The sequence below is a fragment of the Rousettus aegyptiacus genome, unplaced genomic scaffold, assembly GCF_014176215.1.
Source record: "Rousettus aegyptiacus isolate mRouAeg1 unplaced genomic scaffold, mRouAeg1.p scaffold_m13_p_7, whole genome shotgun sequence".
Lineage (NCBI taxonomy): Eukaryota > Metazoa > Chordata > Mammalia > Chiroptera > Pteropodidae > Rousettus > Rousettus aegyptiacus.
The window spans coordinates 57,517,653-57,538,013 of record NW_023416310.1 but is presented as its reverse complement, the minus strand read 5'-3'; the positions used below and the strand labels follow the sequence as shown (position 1 = coordinate 57,538,013).

Sequence of the window (20,361 nt, the reverse complement as noted above, 5' to 3'; positions counted from 1 at the left end):
TTGAGATAGCAGTGAAAGTATCACATTATTTAAAGTAAAGCTTTGGGTCAGTGTTTACTGAAATATTATGTTAATGTATTTCCTGTTTGGCTGAAAGGAGTTAATAGCTGTTTTAAATTTGTTCATCTTTGTTCCCAGACAGTAGCTTTGCCCAGGGAGATTCTAACCTAGTCATTCCTTTCTTGTCACTACTCTAAAGACAACATCCATGGCAAGCTACTTTATCCTTTATTTCATATTGGTGAAAAACTTTTGTGTTTACTCAGAAAAGAAGCTTGTGGAAATACCAAAGAAGTAATTCAATGCCATTGAGTTTTGTTTTTGTTGATCACTCGTCCTTACTTTTAATGATTTCATAAAATTTGCATGTATACATTTAGGTTTGTCTGTGATTTTCATAGTGGAAACTCCCTGTTACAATAAAATGTTGAGATATGTAGAAAATATCATAGCATAACACTTCTGTCCTATGAGGTTATGTTCTTTAATTTAGCCTAGATGTTGTTGTATGGGAATTAACAATATTAAAAGGAATATGCCAAATGTTCTGATTATAAAACCTACCTCTAAAACATAGGCAAAAATGTGTGGTGTTTTTTTATACCAATGTAATGCCTGTAGTACATGTGGAAGAGACGAGGTAACCTGCGGCCCAGTTTTTCTTTGTAAGTTTAATTGGGCTACACAAGATTGACATCAGGAAATATAGGCACTTGGGCATCACATGACAACCCAGTTCCATCTAGTGATGTGCTGGAGCTAGCTCATTACTGCATCATGAAGGGCAATTGTTAACCCTCTTTCCAACTCTACATTTAGAGATGTCATGTTGCTAACTTTCAGTTAGCCATTTGGGAGTATTTACACTAAGGAAATAAGCAAATCAGAGCTCCTTTTTTTTTTTCTGGAGAGCTAGTTGTGAAACCAGCAATCTACTGGTTTCACCCATTCATCCAACCATCTAACAAATATTTATTGAGATCTAATGGATGTCCTCTGACCTTTGTGTTAAGCACCGAGGGCACAAAGACAAATAACTTATCACCCGTGCCATAAAACAGCTTACAGTTTGGTTTACTAAAATATGTAGGCCAGTAAAAATCGTAGTATATGATTATCTTTCCCAGCTAAATCAGGTGGTCCATGATGGTGCTAGCATTTTGAGAGATCTTAAAAAAGTCTATTAGACAGTGAAATGGAACCTAAGGAAATTGTACTAGTTTTTTGTTGTTGTTGTTGTTGTTGTTTTCCCGGAAAAAGAGTATTGTTAAATACACTGGATTGAAAGTTTGTCTGACTGGGGTTAAAAACATTGATGTACAATTGCGTAGCAAGGTACTATTTATGCTAATGTTTGTCCAAAACCTTCCAGATGACAAGTTGCTGGAGAAGAACTTTTTGTTATAACAGTAATCAAAAACTTGGGGTCTTTAGAAAACCTGTACAATCGGAAGTAGAAGAAACAGTTAAGAAACCATAAAAAGCTGAAATCCTTTGGTTCAACATAAATATTTAATGAGTACCCAAATGAGTTAGGCTAGCGCCTTTAGACTAGCTGCTGGAAGTGCAGTGGTGAACAAGTGTTGGGATGCTAGTTAGAGACAGATGATATCTTGGGGAGGGGATAGAAAGATTGCTTCATTTCTAACTTGTGTTGCCACGTCTGTCCCAGACTTGGGAACTCAGGCTGTACTTTTATCTAATTTTTTTCTAGTCTCTGAAAATATTCCCCACAGAGAACATAAAATCCTTCCTGAACTGCCTAGGAGTTTGCCTTCCCTTCTTAATAAGAACAGCAGTGTGAATGCCTCTCAAAACCTTGTGCATACTTTTGGGTATAAGCTATAAATTGGGAACTCTTGATAGTGTGACACAGTAGTAATAGGCTTAAGGTATTTCGTTGTGCCATGTGACTCAGCCAGATGAGTTATTTTGTGAAAATATTAACATTTTTAGTTATTGTTTAATTCAGCTTCCACCAAATTTAATTTATGCTGAACCTTCACTTGAATAATATAATTATTTAGGATGTTGGGCAAAGTAGCTTCTAATTGTGGAAACATAACTGTAGAGTCAAAAAAAAAAAAAATGCTTTCTTGAAATGCCTGGGGGATATTTCAGTTTTTGTGGCTCTCTTAGTCAGGGGTCATTAAACTCTTCAAAAGTGGGAAGGGCTTGCTAAATAAATAAGGCTCTGGAGTTAAACATTGTCATGTGCTTGCCCCAGGGGTGTTCCCACCTCTCTTCACTCTTTTCTGTTGTCCGTGCTATAACTTGGGTGTCTGGGAACAAGCCCCTCTCATTCCAACTACTATTTCTAGCATTGGAGCCCTTATAAGTCTGAAAGATACCTGTGCAGTGAATGGGATCTTCACTGGAAGATGCCCCTAGACTTAGGACCATGTCTTATATAGATTAAAGCAACCTCTTGATTAATCTCTTGGTGCAGTATCATTAAAATATATACCTGAAATGTATGGGTTATTTGCAATCTTGATTAGAAAATGGACATGAAAGAGAGTTCTTGTAAAAAGAAGGCAGAACCGGAAGTATGGTGATAGGATCACACAGAGACAACTTAATCCTGAGTGATCTGAAAAGTAAATTCACGATTTCTTTGGTTACTTGATGGAAGACTGTATTGACTACTGTGTTTAGTTGTATGGGTGGGGGTGGGGGGAGGGAAATGCCAGCCTTGCTAGATCTCCCTTATTCTTCAAGTAAAATTGATACAGCACTTTTGGACCACTGAAAAATGTGGAAGCTAGGGACCTATTGTGTAATGTAACCAATGTGTACCTACTGGCAGAAGGAGTTTTCACCTATTAAGATAAGTGTCCTCAAATTGCCTCTCTTCCTAGTTATCTCAACCATCTGACCATTTGAATAATAATTTGTGTCTGTCTCAATAAGGACATTTATTTTCACTAAAAAGTGCTATCAAAACGATTTATTTAGTGCTCCATATTGTGTGCATGTGTGTATTGATTAAGCATCAAAATTATGTTACAAAATGTTACATATGCACATATGTCTCTTTAAGTAATGAGGATGATAATATCAACGGTATGTGGCAGAGATTACTGGACACATAAAGTGTCACTTGTCACCACTATGTGCTCTCTCTTCTCCTGTTGCCCTTGAAATTTGTTACACTGTGACAGAGGGGCCATAGATAAAGTAGCTGTACCATCTCCTGCTGCTTCTAGGTTGTTGACTATTGGCACTCATTTTACACACACTCCTGGGATTTCACTTCCTAGAGGCTTTTTTTTTTCCTCCCAAAAAGATTAGAGGCCCCAGGGTATTGTGTTGTAATTTTGAATTAAATAGCATGAGTAATCTAGCATTTATTTAAAAAACAAAAACAAAAACAAAAACCAGGCCCATAAGCCCTGGGCTTAAATTATGTTTTCATGAAGACGTTTTTTGATTTTCCTTTAAGTTACCACTTAATTATTTTTGTTTGTGTCTTTATTTTTAATATATATTTCTTTCTTTCTTTTTTTATTTTTATCTATTGAAATTCTTCATTCAAAACAGGAGGATTAGGGAATAAAGAGAAAAGGTGTTAACTAGTAGAATGACTAAGAAAGAAATTAGTACCCATTTTGAAGGTTAATTTACAGGTTTTTTTAGTTTTTTTTTTTAAAGAAATTATTTTCTTCTCCCAGTCCTAATTGTATTTGAAAGCTATTTGTAATTTTGAAGTAGAATTTCAAAAATGTAGAATTCATTATGGTAATTCTTTTTATATGTTAGAGTCTTTCATGATTGTTGTGAAAGAGCCATAGAAGTAGTTGTATTGATTTAGTCAAAGCATTGTTTAATAGAAAATGTGTCTGACTCTTGACTCTATAATTATACTTTTAAAAAAGTGAAATTTGAACTCTTTGAACCCATATCTGATTATTTTTAGTAAGCTTTATTTGGATTATTGTTTTAAATTTTCAGAGCAGAGAAATGAAATGACTCCAGGGCCATTTTCTTAATCTTGTGTAACTTAGTTCTAGAGAATAGGTCACATGGTAGAGAAAGGATGTAGCTAGCTTTTTTTTTCAATTAATTTTTTTATGGTAACAGGTTAAAATATAATAAGTTTCAAATGTACACTTTAACAGTAAGGCGTATATATATATTTACACTGTGTGTTCACCTGTGGCTAGCTTTTTAATATAGCTTTGACACTCACCTTTTATGTAACTGCCATCTGAGTATTGTAGTGTGGGAGTTTAATGTACTGTATATAGTTCAGTCTTTCTGGTCTTTTCCAATTGGACAGTTGCTCCTTCTACAAGTATGGCAATGGTAATATAATATAGTGAACAAGAACTGGGAACAATATCTTTTTCAAAAAAGTGAAGTTATATTATAAATGGTTAGTTTGACTCCATTTTAAGTAATTCAAGTTTCTGTTTTTCTTTTGCGGGAATAGGTTATAGCAAACGACAGAAGTCCATTGGTGGGTAAAATCCACTGGGAGAAAATGGTGAAAAAAGTGTCAAGATTTGGAATACGTACAGGCACTTTTAACTGTTCCAGTGACCCCAGGTAAGTTGATTAAGCAATTATTAGAATTTGCGTTCTGACCAGAATTTTTAGAATACAAACAATGATAGTAGAAACCTCTTTAAACTGAAAGCTAATTATAATGTTTAGCACACTGTTGATTACACAGGTGCTTGATTAGCTTTTGATAAACTGGTGATTATTTACTTTCTGCGATCTCTTTTTTCCTCTCTGATTCTTCTGTTTTTTCTAGTGGAGGTTACTCTTAAGAGTATGTCTTCAGTTCTTTATGTTTCAGTTTTCTTTCCAAAAGAGACTTCAACATATTTATGGCTTTAGGTAACAACTTTATGCTGACCTAAATCTTCCATAATTCTGACCCTTTAGTTTGCATTTTGATGCTCATTTTCATCAGCCCTACAATTATCGGAGGTATATCCTGTTCCCTAAACCTAGTGTCCAAATTGATTCATCTACTTTTTCCTTAATAAACCATGTGCCCTTTCTGCCTTTCCTTTTCTTTTTACTATTTGCTTTTTTTTCCATTTTCTTAGTCAAGAATCCTTGCGGACATTTTTGTTTTTCTTTTTGTCATCATCTTCAGTATTTAATTTGTCAAATTATTTCTTGTTTTATTATTCCATTCTTAAAAATGCATTTTATTTCAATTTCTAGTACCAAATTATAATCTAAATTCATTCATTCATTTAACTATTCAATAAATATTTAATAAAAGATTGGCATGAACAGTGTGTTTTATTTAGTGCTGAGGAAGGAGCATATGATATCTCTGTAGAAACCCCCACAATATTAGGTAATTTCTTTGTTGTTGCTATTCTTTTTCTCTTGCTGTTTTATTATTTTTATTTTTAAAATTTTTAAAATTTTTTTAAATTAAGTTTATTGGGGTAGCATTGGTTAATACAATTATATAATTTTCAGGTGTACATTATAATTTGACATTTATATATTCTATTGTGTGATTACCACCCAAAGTCCAGTTTCCTTCAGCTACCATATATTTGATCCTCTTTACCCACTTCACCCTCCCAGGTAATTTCTAGTATAGGTAGATATGCCTGACTTACCTATGTCTCTTATATGTGGCCACAATAAGAAACCCATTAGCTAGAGAAAACCCTCCTACACCACCGTTACACCTCAGATTTCCCTGCCCTTCTCCTGTGGGCCTATGTTTGCTTCAGCTCTCCTTACTGTCCTTGGTTTGCTCACTCATCATATAGAGTGAGAGCTATTGTAGCAAGATTCCCTAAGGGTTAGAGATAAGACAGGAAGTTCTTGTGTTTCCTAATTCATGTTTAGTCTTCTCATCTGCCCACAAAACTTCATTCTCATCTTCACAGAACCTTCATCATATTCCATTTTCCAATGCCTTTTGTTGAAATGTCCAAGATAGCCTAAGTGCTAGTGATCTAATGAAAGGGAAATCATTCTTATTTCTGTCCTTTGTTCACCAAAATCAATTGAATTTGGTTTGATTCTATCATTCCTAAATAGTGTATAAGTGAAAGATCTTCTTTTTCCCCACTGATGATTGTAATATCAGATAGTGCTGATATTTTGATTTTTTTTTCAGATAATGCCAAGTTAGTATTTTATTTAAAATATTCAGAATTAACTTTTTAAAATAATCAACTAAACAATACATTTCAAACATTGTTACTTACAAATACATTGGAAAATATCAAGTAAAATCAAATTCACAAAAATAAAAATTAAACATATATTATAATCTAATGTAAGTCATTAGATAGCATTAATAAAGACTTCAAAAATAAAGATGACATAAAATGATAATCTATTAAGCATGAAAAGCTGAAAGAAATAGTAATATTTAATTTCTTTGTTTGGTATAATCATGTAAAGCAAAATATATCAGAAGCATCATATTGAGGCCAGTGGATTTTAGTGCAAATTTTTATAGGTTTTTTTGGGGGGGAAAGCACTTTTACTTTACCTTCTTCAGTTTCATCACAAAAATGAAGATTTTGATGCACAGTTACTTGTATCAGTTTCAATATTGTCATGTTCATGTTTCCTTTTATTTGGGAAGTCTTCCAACTAGAGTAGAACTGTTCTTGCCATAGAAGCTGTGCTTAGTCAAGGTCACTTTTTTTCTTTTGAGGATTATGGAGATATAAAAGAACAAAATAGGGAAATATAGAAAAGCGTGTCCAGAATGTCAATGCAAGATGTAACTGGCTAGGGAATAATTTATTCACCAAGTGTTTTAATGATGTGTTGAATAATTGAGTCATCATTTTGCTCTCAGATTTTTGAAAACTCCAAAATTCTCCACTATACTGTCTATGTTACTTTCTTTACTGTAGTTCCTTCCCTGGGTAGCCTCCAGGACAGCCTTCTCTAGTGTGCCAGCCCCATTGTACAGCAGTACTTTCTTGACCTGTTTTGCCCCATAAGAACATTCAGGACCACTACCTCTGGGCATCATCTGACTCTGTCCATGGCAACAGTTTTAATTTCTTTCCCTGCTTATGTAGCTTGCCTGGCCCTAATTCCTCTCATTCCTCAACCAAGCAATCTAGTTCTGTACCTTTTAGATCTATTCTCTGTTCTCTTTTTTTGGAGAAAGTAAAAAGTGAAGTGGGTGTGTATCTTCATGGGGTTGAAGAGATTGGGGGTAGTAAAAAGTAGATAGTGGATATTGGAATTGGAGGAGCCAAGTGGTAAATGGGCTAGGAGGTCTTATGGTGAGAGTATCGGGAATGCATACCCCATGCAGTAAGCAGGAAAGGGAAAGGAAGGAGAGAGGTGGAGAATGGGCTGGAAAGGCCAAGGAGGCCAGTGACCTCTTCTGAAAAAATAGCATTATATAAACAGAATACCAAAGTTTCTTTTTAAATATAGCATACGAGACCAGATACTACAGTACCAAAATTCACAAGCCATGTTTTCTATTATTTTTAGTCTTCAAATTCTCTAAGAGATCTCAAAAGATTTACTTTAAAAAGTAGAGAATTATTTCCTGGTAGTATTATTGAATTTATTCAAACGTTTAAAAAGTTATTTTTTTAATTCTCAGTAAATATTTTTACATAGGTATAAGGTAATACAATAGTCTTTAAAAATGATACGTACATTAGTCTTTATTTCTGTTACAGTAAGGTTTTTAAATTAATATACTTTATTTGTATATTGGGTTTCTTTATACCAATGTTTAAATAAATATATATTAGTATCCCGGTATTTTTTAAGTATTAGAATTTTTTTTCAAGTCTGGAAAACATGATTTAATTGGAAAGATATATGATAACATACAGAACTATTTTTCCTCAGTACTCTTAGATTCTATTTGGAATGATAAACCTTTAAACTATTACTTAGCTCTGAACTGAAAAGAAAACACATAAACTTTTGTTTTCTTACATGAAGAAATGCATGCACTAAAACTGCCTCTTTTACAGAGTAAAGTTTTCTATCAGAAAGACTGTCATTCAATTTCTAACACAAATGAGAAGCCAGATATTCTCTCAAGTGGTCACAAAGATAAAAGAATAATGACCAAGAGAAGATACTGTCATCATAAGTGTAATATGCAATTAAAAAATTAAAGCTACTTAAAGATATTTAAGATGTAAATAAGGCAATTATCAATACACATTTAACTTGTTGCTTCTTGGGGAAGAGTAAAAATAGAATTTATGTCAATGAATTATTTTGTATTAGACAAATACATTGTTAAGGAGAAGATATTTTATTTTGTAGGATATGTAATTCTCAAACCATTGTAGTTAAAACAATATTGGCATTAATAGACTCTAGTTAAGGAAGTGAATCAACTCAACAAGAAGCTTGAGTCATGGTCTGTGATTCTGAGTCACTCAGATAGTTTCCCAGAGTCATTACCTTGTCTTTATGACATAACGTATTGTCTTCACCTTATTTATTTATTTATTCATTCATTCATTCATTCATTCATTCATTCATTCATTTATTACCATCCATTTCTAAATCTGTAGTAAAATGTATCCATAGATAATTGTTTGTGCCCTAAGGAACAGAATGTATCCACATGATAGATTTATTTCCCCCAACTTTATTGAGGCGAATTTATATAGCATAAAATTCCACATGGTAGATTTTTGGGAAAAAATACTATTTTTAAAAATATATATATATATTTCATTTATAATCTCCACTGTAATACAACAGCCATTTTCATTTTTCAGTATTTCATTTGTCCTCTAGTTTTTTAGAGGGGTAGGGATGTCACAAATATTATAGTAAGAACCAGTCTGTTTCCAAATGATTAGAGTTATGACCCTACAAGATAAATCTAAACAAATGATTTAATTTTAGATAAATTCTTCTGTACTTTGTTGTAAAATGAGGTCATTCTTGGACTGAATCTCTTCTTAATATGAAAACTTATTTGTTTCCTCTGTGTTAAATAATCCTCTTCACAGTCTTTATTAAAGAGATAAAAGATTATAAAACAACACGGGACTTGCTAGGTGAGCTTTTGTGCACATTACTTTGTAACATTGTCTGTGTGCTTCAGGCCTTGTTCTGGGTCCTTGGGTTAATAAATAGCCACAGCTTGGCCCCTGCGGTCAAAGAGCTTACACTGAAATCAGGGTCTTAGCATGTAGGATATTTCCTTATTCTTTGTTCATCTGAATCTAACCATCCTTCAAGACTCAGTTTAGTTCTCAAACCCTTCATGAAATCTTCACCAGTTTGAATTTCCAATAATATTTCTTTTTGAACTTTTTTTTACCGTTTAGTAATAAAATATATACAGTTTTATACTTGTTTCCTCAATAAGGCCTTAAATTCTTTATGAGCAGGAATTATTTTTGTATTATCTTTTGGACCTTATCAACACTAATGCAATAGTAAGTTCATAATAGACACTGAAAATTTACTGTTTCCCTTGACTCTTTGGGCTATCCTTTCTATAAAAAAAAATAGAGATATAAAACAAACAAACAAACAAACAAAAAACTACAAAAAGAGAGCTTGCTTTTCCTCTTGTACAATGGCCAGATTATTGGTACTAGCTTTGATTTGTTGCAGGTTATTTGGTTTTGGGGAGAGGGTATCTTTCAATTGCTAAAGAAATTTATCAGGGCAAGAGATTGTTTGCATAACAGTGAGGATAAGCGAGGTAGCTTATCTAGCAGCCTAGCTATTTACTTACAGTTTACTTTCTTATAGATACTGCAAGAGAAGAGGCTGGGTACGATCCACACTCATTATGTCTGTTCCACAAACAAGTACTTCTAAAGGGAAAGTCATGCTTAAAGAATACAGTGGACGCAAGGTTGAAGTAGAGCACATTTTTAAGTGGATAACTGCTCATGCAGCTTCTAGGATCAAAACCATTTATAATGCTGAACATTTAAAAGAAGAATGGAATAAAAGTGATCAATATTGGGTAAAAATATACCTATTTGCAAACCTTGACCAACCTCCAGCTTTCTTCTCTGCACTAAGTATAAAGTTTACTGGAAGAGTTGAGTTTATTTTTGTTAATGTGGAAAATTGGGACAATAAGAGTTATATGACGGATATTGGTGTATATAACATGCCATCATACATACTTAGAACTCCTGAAGGAATTTACAGATACGGAAATCACACAGGTGAATTTATATCCCTTCAGGCCATGGATTCATTTTTGCGCTCATTACAACCTGAAGTAAATGATTTGTTTGTTTTGAGCTTGGTTCTAGTTAATCTTATGGCTTGGATGGACTTATTTATCACACAAGGAGCTACCATAAAGCGATTTGTGGTTCTCATAAGCACTTTAGGGACATATAATTCTCTATTAATTATTTCCTGGCTACCGGTGTTGGGCTTTCTACAGCTCCCTTATTTAGATAGCTTTTATGAATATAGCTTAAAATTGTTGAGATATTCCAATACAACCACACTGGCTTCATGGGTAAGGGCAGACTGGATGTTTTATTCTTCACACCCAGCGCTGTTTCTCAGTACATACCTTGGACATGGTCTACTAATCGATTACTTTGAGAAGAAGAGACGGCGCAACAACAACGATGAAGTCAATGCCAATAACCTTGAGTGGTTATCAAGTCTGTGGGACTGGTCCACCAGCTGCCTCTTCCACCCAATTGCTTCTTTTCAGAACTTCCCTGTAGAATCTGATTGGGATGAAGACCCTGATTTCTTCTTGGAGCGGTTAGCTTTCCCTGACCTTTGGCTTCACCCTTTGATACCAACTGATTACATTAAAAACTTGCCAGTGTGGCAGTTTAGGTGTCTTGGAGTCCATTCTGAAGAGGAAATGTCAGAGGATTCTCACGATATTGAAAATGACTCAGATATCGAGAACACAGACACTTTTAACAGTGAAAAGGAAGTATTTGAAGATAAACAGATTCACAGTCCACCAGGAAAAGCAAGTCACTGTGGTGCTGAGGCTTGTTCATGTGCCAATAAATATTGTGAGATCAGCCTGTACGAAAAGAAGGAGAGGTCATATGGATCATATAACACTAATGAAGATATGGAACCTGATTGGTTAACCTGGCCTGCTGATATGCTGCACTGTACTGAATGTGTTGTTTGTCTAGAGAATTTCGAAAATGGATGTTTGCTAATGGGGCTGCCTTGTGGTCATGTGTTCCATCAGAATTGCATTGCGATGTGGTTAGCTGGGGGTCGACACTGTTGCCCTGTTTGCCGGTGGCCTTCTTATAAAAAAAAGCAGCCATATGCACAACGTCAGCCCTTGTCAAATGATGTTCCATCTTAACCATGTGCAATTTGTGCTTTATAAGCTTTGAGTATCTTACAGCTTGCCTTTTTAATGTTAGTCACAATTTTTGTGGTTTGAAGTTTAGTTTAATGTTAGTGCAATGACAGGAAATACACATTATGCTAATGTTGATGATAATTATTTGGTTGCCTGTATGTCAATTGAATGTATACTTAATTGTAAAAAATTTTATTTACAACATTTGCGATTGAGAAGTTAATGTTTTTTTTGTAAGCACAAAAGAAATATGATAGAAATTTATCCTAGCAAGACTTTACAAAATAGGATCAAATTCTAATGGAATTGAGGCAGTTTCTTATGCTAAATGTTTCCTCCCTTTTTACAAATCTGTCCAGCATCTCTTGGTTAAATAATGTATGCTCTGAGACATGAAATTAAAATAGACTGATGAAATAAATTATTTTAAAACCAGAAGAGTACAGTTTTTCCATTGTTGAATTGTTTTTGATAAGGTTTCTGAATTCTATAGGCATTTTGTTGGTTTGTTAGTTTCACAGATAAGTCAAACATGATTCTTGACTCATGGGGGAAAAAAGACAAAAATTATGTTGTTTGATTTATCCCTTTGTTGAACAGAGAAAATAATGCTTTTATCAAATTTTCCTGGGAGTGCAGAATTGAAGGAAATATTAAAGGTTGACAGACTCTAAAATCTGTTTTTAAAAACAAAGTTTGAATTCATAAAGCAACCTATTGAATTTAATAAACTACAGATTCCAAGTTTGTGGGCTTTGTAGTTAATGAACTCTATGGTTAACCGTAACAGTGGCCAGAGGTAATGTTAGTGTACCTTTTAAGCGTGGTTAGCTTTGATGGAAGGAATTGGGCTTTTTAAAAAGTATTGAATCATTTATGAGTATTTAGTATATTAATCTAAATAAAATCAACTATAGCAATTAGCCACACATAGATTATGTTTTTCATGACTTTCTATTTTGAAAAATTTGAAAACTACAGAGACAGTGGAAACAGTACAATGAACATCCATTTCTCTCTAATTCACAAAGTATTTTACATTTCGTTAATTTGCTTTCTGTCCTCTGTGTATATTTATCTTTTTTCTTTCCTTTTTCTTTTTTTTCTTTGTTTTTCCTGATCCCTTTGAAAATAAATTTCAGTCTTCATGATGCTTTACCACTAAATATATCACTACATATCTCCTAAGAACAAGGGTATTTTTTATGTAATCATATCACTATCATACTAAAGAAATTTAACATTGATTCAATAATATATAATTACTATTACATATTATATAATAGAAATATGTAATTACTATTCTCTAATTGCTCTCAAAACATTCTTTATATCTTTATATGCTTTGTTTTTATTATGTACTCAAACAAGGTTTATGCATTGAATTTAGTCTTATTTCATTCTTTCGAGCAATTCCTCTGCCTTTTTTAAAATTTATTTTTTAATTTTATTTTTTTAAGTCTTAAATGATACTAACATTTTTGAAGAGTACAGACTAGTTGGCTTATAGAATGTTCCATGTTCTGCATTTGTCTGAATGTTTCTTCATGATTAGATAGAAATGAAAGATTTTACCTAGGTTGTATGTACTTCTCATTTGACATCAGGAGGCACATGATGTCAGTTTATCTCACTTTGTAAATAAGAAAGAACCTGTGAGACAATATGAACCCAAAGATTTTAATATCCATTGATGGTTATTAACCCGAATCAATTATTAAATAGAAGTTATAAGATAAGGGTTGTCTAATTCCATCCTTCATTATACATTTATTAGCTAGCATTTTTTTGTGAAGAAGCTTTCCATTTTTATACTTTTCTTTCTCTCAGATTCTTTTTATATTTAATATGTTAAAATTCATTCTTTTCGATGTTCGAATCATCCCTAGTTTGGTAAGTGGGAGCTCCACTAAGCCAGCTCTTATGTCCTATTGGTATGTCCCTTTCGATCTTGACGCACTTACTTGCTTTTTGACAGAAGGTGTTCCAGACTCACTATAATTTCCCTGGCCTAACCCTGAAATCACAGCATTTCTTCAGAAGGTCCAAGGTTCGTGGTGGACATCTATTGACCGCCTCCCAAAATGGTAAAATTTTCTCATTCTGAATTGTTGCTAGGTCACTAACAGAAATATTTTTCTTCTTGGTGCACTGAGCCACATTTTCAAATATAAATGGAAATAATAAGGACTAGCGGTTACTTTTTATTAATATTTGAGAGCTTTTTAAAATTTTTAAATAAAAATTGAAACACTGCTCCCTTGCTCTAATTTTCCTTTTGAAAAAAAATAATGTTATTATAAATGTTAATGTTTCCCAAAGTTCCACCATTGGCCCCCTGCTGTTTTCTCTCATGTGTTCAGCAGATGTCCCAAATCTACATGTCTTGGCAAAGGCCTGTCCCCAGATCTTCAGTTTTACATACAGCTATCTGCAGAACAATTCCTGTATGCTTTTAAGTACCTAGTAAATCAAAACGGCTTTTTCGTTCTCTCTCTCAATCCCCAGTCCTGTTATGGTTCTGATTTCAATTAGTGGGTGGTACAATGTTGTTCAGTATGAAACATACACAAAAGTACAATCATTTTAAAAGACAATAAAATTTATCCAGCAGCCCTATGCACACCACACTTTGGAGACTACTAGCCTAGAAGGTAAGCCAATCTCACTTAACACTGGCTTTCGAGACCCTTTAAAATCTGCTAATGGCCCACATCTTAGACTTACTGAGACACTACTGCTTTGTTACTCCAGGGCCATGCTCCAGTTTTTCTCAGTGCTTTGTTACCACCTCTGCTTGGTGTTCTCATCTTTTCTTTTCTGCTTTGTCTAGCTAGACCCCACTTTCTCCAGAAAATTTAATACTTTCCTATCCATCTTCTCATTCCCCAAAGGGCTTATAAAGAGATGAAGAGAACTTTTACAGTGAAATCTCAGTGGCTGTTACCCTTACTGACGTGATCAAATTTAGCATCACAAACAATGGAGCAAACTGATATGTGCCCTTCTATATCAGAGGTACCTTGCGTTTTCCTGGTGTCCGTGTGCCCTTCTTATATCCCAGGGATACCTTGTATATATGCCTGTCATAATTGGCTGCATTGTATTAAAACTGCATGTGGTCTTTTTCGAGTGAACTCCCTTAAGGTAGGAACTGGGTTTTATTCAACTAAATATCTACAGTCATGGCATAAAGTAGAGATAATACCTTTTGAATATTAGACATGCAATGAAAATGTTATAGTGAAGTCACAGAAAATAATTGCCAGAAGTTCAGATCTCTAGGGAAGCTTGACTCATCCCTTAATCGTTAAGCATAGCAAATAATCCTTTTATCAGATTTTCTTGGAGGTGGAAAATTGAAGGAAATATTAAAGGTTGACAGACCCTAAACTTTAAACGTTTTTAAAAAGAAAATTTGAATTCTTAGACCAACCTATTGAATTTAATGAATTACAGAATCCAAGTATGTGGGCTTTGTGGTCACTGAATTCTGTAGTTTGTAATGGTAGAACACATAATTGTCCTGCTTAAGAGTTTTTCTACTAATTATTTCCTGCGTAAGTCTTAAATCTTTCTTTAAGTATGTTAAGCTCCCTGAAGGCAGGAGTAATGCTATAATCTACTGTGATATTCTTAACATAGTAAACCTAGAGTAGATATTCAGTAAATAATCGATGTCTTGAATTTAAAATGTTTTAATTTTTCCCTTTACCAAACATTTTACCACCCATCTAGTATAGATAGAAAAGATAAAACAAAAGAGATTATATTTTTAGCACCCATTTGTAGTGACAAAGATACCAATATTTTTTTGGCTCTTCCAAGACAAAAAGTTTAATATTTTTTCATGCAGTCACATACTTCCTTTCATCTCTTCTTTAGAATATTTGGGAACTTAGAAGATTATTCATATAATCTTTCTCCTTCCTCCTATGGTTTTCCCTTTGGCCATTTTATTATTCATTAAAACTCTCCCACAGGGTTTACGGCCATGCTACCCTGAACAAGCCCCATCCTGTCTGATCTCGGAAGCTAAGTAGGGTCGGGCCTGGTTAGTACTTGGATGGGAGACCACCTAGAAAGACCAGGTGCTGTAAGTGTAATAAATAAAAAAATAAGGGATTGTGAACTGACAAGGTTTGCAATCTGTGACATCAACCAAGGATCGCCTTGCTTAAAAAAAAAAAAAAATACTAAAGCGATGAAAAGTAGAGGCGAAATCTTGGGTCCCTTTTGCTATTGAATCTAACTAAAAATTTGGAGAAAAAATGGAAATTTAACTATTAAAATTACATTTTTGAATTGTCTGTTTTAACCACTCTAGTTCTTTATTGTCAATAATTTAAGTATGTTAATTTATGATCTGTTTCTTTGCTTAATTTTTTATACTCACCAAAAATTTTTATTATTTCATATATAGTAGATCATTTTACTTCCTAATATCCCTGTGTAACAGAACAGAAGGAATTTCCACATAATAGGTGATGAGAACTCAGGATAAGCAAGGTAGTTAAAGATGTGACTAGGATACAGCTTTCAAATTTGAATGTCTTCAGGGCCCATATAAAGAGTTTGAGCAAGTTGTGGGGGTAACAGTGTGTATACTCCACCTAAAAGTATTTACATATTTTTTAAAATATTGTGTCAGCAAATCAAAGCGGGTGGTGGCCTCCAATTTCTGGATAAAATTCTATCTTGCTCAGGGCTCTTTCTACTGTATTTTCACTTAGAAATAAGTGTTTTTGTGGAAAAGACAGCTGTAGGAAACTGCCTTTTGTCAAAATTACATTATGCTTTATGCTGGTGCTAAATTACATACTTGTTACTGTCAAGTTCTCTTGGTTTTTGTGCGTGATGGGATAATAGGCACTTTACATTATATTTTAAACAACTAGCACTTGAACATTCTTATTTAAAGTTTATTTTAAAATACACTCATAGTATTGACAAAGAGGACACCTGAGTTTATAGCATATTTATTCATGAAGAACAAAAATAAACTTAAAAATAGGCACCCAAAGAGATGTCAAAGTTTAGGTACTAGTGTTTTTTTTTCTTTTTTTTCTTTTTAATTTACTTTTTCAAGTTTTATTGAGATATAATTGAAATATAGCATTGTGTAAGTTGAAGGTGTACATTGTGTTGATTTGGCACATTTATAAATTGCAATATGATTACCACTGTATCATTAGCTAACAATTTCATCAGATCACATAATTACTATTTTTTTTTTTTTGGATGAGAACATTTAAGATCTCTCAGCAACTTTTCAAGTATATAATACAGTATTGTAAACTATAATCACAGTGCTGTGCATTGGATCCCCAAAACTTAATTCATCTTCTACCTGGAAGTTTGTACTCTTTAACCAACATCTCCCAACTTCCTCCACACCCCAGCCCCTGATAACTACCATTTTATTCTTTGTTTCTATGAGTTTGGCTTTTTTTGGATTCCAGATATAAGTGATATACAGTTTTGTCTTTATCTGAATTATTTCACTTAGCATAATGCCCTCAAGTTCGATTCATGTTGTCACAAATGGCAAGATTTTCTTTTATTTCATGTTTGAATAATATTTTGTTGTGTATATATACCATATATTCCTTATCCATTCATCAGTTGATAGACACTTAGTATTTTATTTTCTTAGCATCTACTGCAATAAAGAGCCATGCAGATGCTTATACAGAGAAAATGTATTCTTACTTTACATAGAATTTGAATGAGGTTGGTGATCTAGCTTCGTAGTCTATAGAATAGAAGCTATGTGTATAGAGACTGTGGAGTAGGGGTGGAGCCAGCTAATGGCAGGCCAAAAAGAAGTTATTTTTACAATATTTTGATAGTAAGGGACAGAAGGTACTAGGGGGGAAAAAAGAGACCAAAACAAAAAACAGTAGTTTGTGACCAGGCAATGTAGTGGCAAGTAATTTCCTGAGAGGATTTCACTATCTTGCCAACAATGACTCTCAGTCATCATGAAAAACATTTTACTAGTACTATTTGCATAAGAAGCTGGGAAAATTCATTATGATATTCAAAGTAGTTAAAACATTTCAACAAAGTGAAAAGTTTCTGTTTCCTGGAAAACTCATTTAGGGAGATGGGGTGGGAAAGACAAAAATTATATTTCTTAACTCCCTTATAAAAAAGGTTAATACCTAACAGTCTCACTGTTTTGCCATAAGCCATGCCATCACCAGTTGTATAATAGAGAAATGACTTTCATATACAGAGTATATCTAGTTAGTGTTACTACTGTTAGTAAAATTTTGTAAATTCTTTTCATTTAGTAATGTACTTTGAGAGCTGTCTTGATAAAGCAGAGTCTGGTAATGTTTCCACATGGGTAACTGATATAGAGTTTATGAGGTCCTTTCACAAAGACAAAGTAAAGTTTTAGACACAGCAAAAAGGAAGCTAGAACTCTGATATTTTCAGGGCTGCTCCTGTATTTATTGTTTAAATGCTCTCCTTTTAGTTTTATCTAATTCCTGAGCCACATAGCTAAAGCAATAGGTTTCTGTAACAAAATACCTCAAGATGACTCCTGGCTTTATTGCCAAAGGCTTGGATATGAAACATCTTTTAAAATGCCAAACAGCAATATCTTGGACTTTTAAAAATATTGCTCAAATTATTTGTTAATATTGAACATGGTAGACTGTGACCAGTTTTGATGTATATTGCTTTGCTTTAAAGCATCTTGGTTTATTAATGAGGAAAAAAAGAATGTGGTTCTTACAGTTTTCCTATTTAATATAATAGAATCTGAGTGTCAGAAGCAAATGAGAAAGCTGTTTTGCCCAATCTTTTGCCTTGATTTAGATTGTTGATGTCTCGGTTATGACAAAATTCATGCACTTGTCATCTAACAAAAAGCATGCTCTACTTGCAAAAATCTGTAAACAGTCAACCTGCCAGGATCCACAGAAAAGCAGTTAATTGGCAATGTAACAACAGCAGGTGCTGAAAGCCCACATTTGGACACTTAGTTGAATACTTCCCATGTCACCACTACCTTTGGGAAAGAGAATGAATCAGGAGTTCATCTGTTTAAAAGCTAGTCCTAATATAACCTACTTGCTTTGAAATATAATACTTACATTTATTCATCAAACTGGCACATATTTAACCAGGATTTTTATTTAGAGAGAAACCTGTGAACAATAAGATATTAAACATCATCCTCATAAGTTCAGCTCCAAACTTATTCCATTACCCTGAATATCTCCAAAGCAGCTTTTTTCTGTTTCAGCCAAGCGCACTCTCTGCTGTTACTGAATGAGGCAGATTTACACAGACTCTACTCTATTTTTTATGGCTATGAAAAGGATGAGAGGTAATATGACAGTTTATAGCATAATGCGCACCAGCCTGTGTCATACATAAAATGGAGAAAGGACCCTTAGAGTTAAATGAATGTAAATGAATGTCATAATTTTCCAAGTATAGGTCTTTTACCACCTTGATTAAATTTATTCCTGGGTATTTTTTGATGCAATTGTAAATGAGATTGTTTTTTAAATTTCTTTCTGATAGTTCATTATTAGTGTATAAAATACAACCATTATCTGAATATTAATTTTGTATCCTACGACTTTATTGAATTAATTTATCAGTTCTCATAGTTTTTTGGTAGACTTTTTAGGATTCTCTACATACTGTATTATATCTTCTGTGAATAACGACAGTTTTACTTCTTCCTTTCCAATTTGGATGCCTTTTATTTCTATTTCTTGTTGGATAGCTGTGGCTAGGACTTCCAATACTATGTTGAATAGAAGTGGTGAAAGTAGATGTCCTTGTCTTGTTCCTGATCTTAAGGAAAATTCTTGTAGCTTTTCATCATTTAGTATGTTAACTGTGGGCCTGTCATATATGGCCTTTGTTATGGTAAGGTGTGTTTCCTCTGTTCCCACTTTGTTGAGAGTCTTTGTGTAGTTTGGGAATCAGGGTAATGGTAGCTTCATAAATTGAGGTTTGGAGCCTTCCCCCCTCTTGAATTTTTGGAATAGTTTGAGAAGGGTAGATGTAAATTTTTCTTTGAATGTTTGGTAAAGTTCACCTGTGAAGCCATCCAGTTCAGGAATTTTGTTTGTTGGGAGTTTTTTGATTACTGATTTGATTTCACTAGTAGTTAGTGGTCTGTTTCTTCTAGATTCAGTCTTGGGAGATTGTATGTTCCTAGGAATTTGCCCATTTCTTCCAGTTTGTCCAATATGTTGGCATAGAATTATTTGTAGTATTTTCTTATAATCCTTTGTATTTCCGTGGTGTTAATTGCGACTACTCTTCATTTCTTATCCCTTTATCATGATGAAATATTCTTCTTTGTATCTTATTATAGCCCTTGTTTTAAAGTCTATTTTGTCTGATATGAGTTACTACCCTAGCTTTTTTCTTTCCATTTGCATGGAATATTTTTTCCCATCCTTTACTTTCAGTCTGTTTATGTCTTTGGTTTGAAGCAGGTCATGTGTATCTAGCGTATGTATGGGTCTTATTTTCTTATCTATTCAGCCACCCTATGTCTTTTGATTGGAGCCTTTAATCTATATTTAAAGCGATTATTAGCAAATATGTAGTTATTGCCATTTTATTATTCATATTTTTTTCCCCTTTTTCTTTTTAAAGAAGTCTCTTTAACATTTCTTGTAAAACTGGTTTGGTAGTGATGACCTCCTTTAGCTTTTTCTTGTCTGGGATTGATCATATTTTCCTACACTTGTTAGCAATATGAATATTCTCTTCTGTGAAGTGTCGTTCAAGTATCTTCCTCATTGAAAAATTTGGGGTAAATCTTTTGTTATAACTTTAAAAGTCTTTTTAATCTTGCATATGAGTGTTTTAATTTTGGAAATATAGAACAGTTTGTGGATTCTTTTTTTACTCTCTTAGCGATATCTTTTCATGAATAGTTCTTAATGTTAAAGAAGTCCAATTTAACCATTTGTTATTGCTGTTTAAAATTTGTGTCCTGTTTAAATCATCTAAATTATCTTTGCCTGTCCCAAAACCATGAAAATATTTTCCTGTGTTTTTCTCTAGAAGCTTTTCTTTTCTTTTTTCTACCT

General features: G+C 33.5%; 1 protein-coding gene and 1 pseudogene across 2 annotated transcripts in view; both read left to right on the top strand.

Annotated features, from left to right (window-relative positions):
• The window catches only part of LOC107505996 (charged multivesicular body protein 3), a 93,838-nt gene that overhangs the window by 8,221 nt on the left and 65,256 nt on the right, over positions 1-20,361 (top strand). Inside the window, exons 3-4 of one of the 2 annotated variants that reach the window (XM_036224104.1) lie at positions 4,436-4,551; positions 9,712-11,716. The exons of the other annotated variant lie outside the window; for it this stretch is intronic. Coding sequence (XP_036079997.1) covers positions 4,436-4,551; positions 9,712-11,278 — 1,683 coding nt within the window. The 3' untranslated portion in view covers positions 11,279-11,716. Of the gene's footprint in view, positions 1-4,435; positions 4,552-9,711; positions 11,717-20,361 lie in introns of those variants that run through there. 2 annotated transcript variants of the gene reach the window in all.
• On the top strand, positions 15,263-15,381 carry LOC118606112 (annotated as a pseudogene).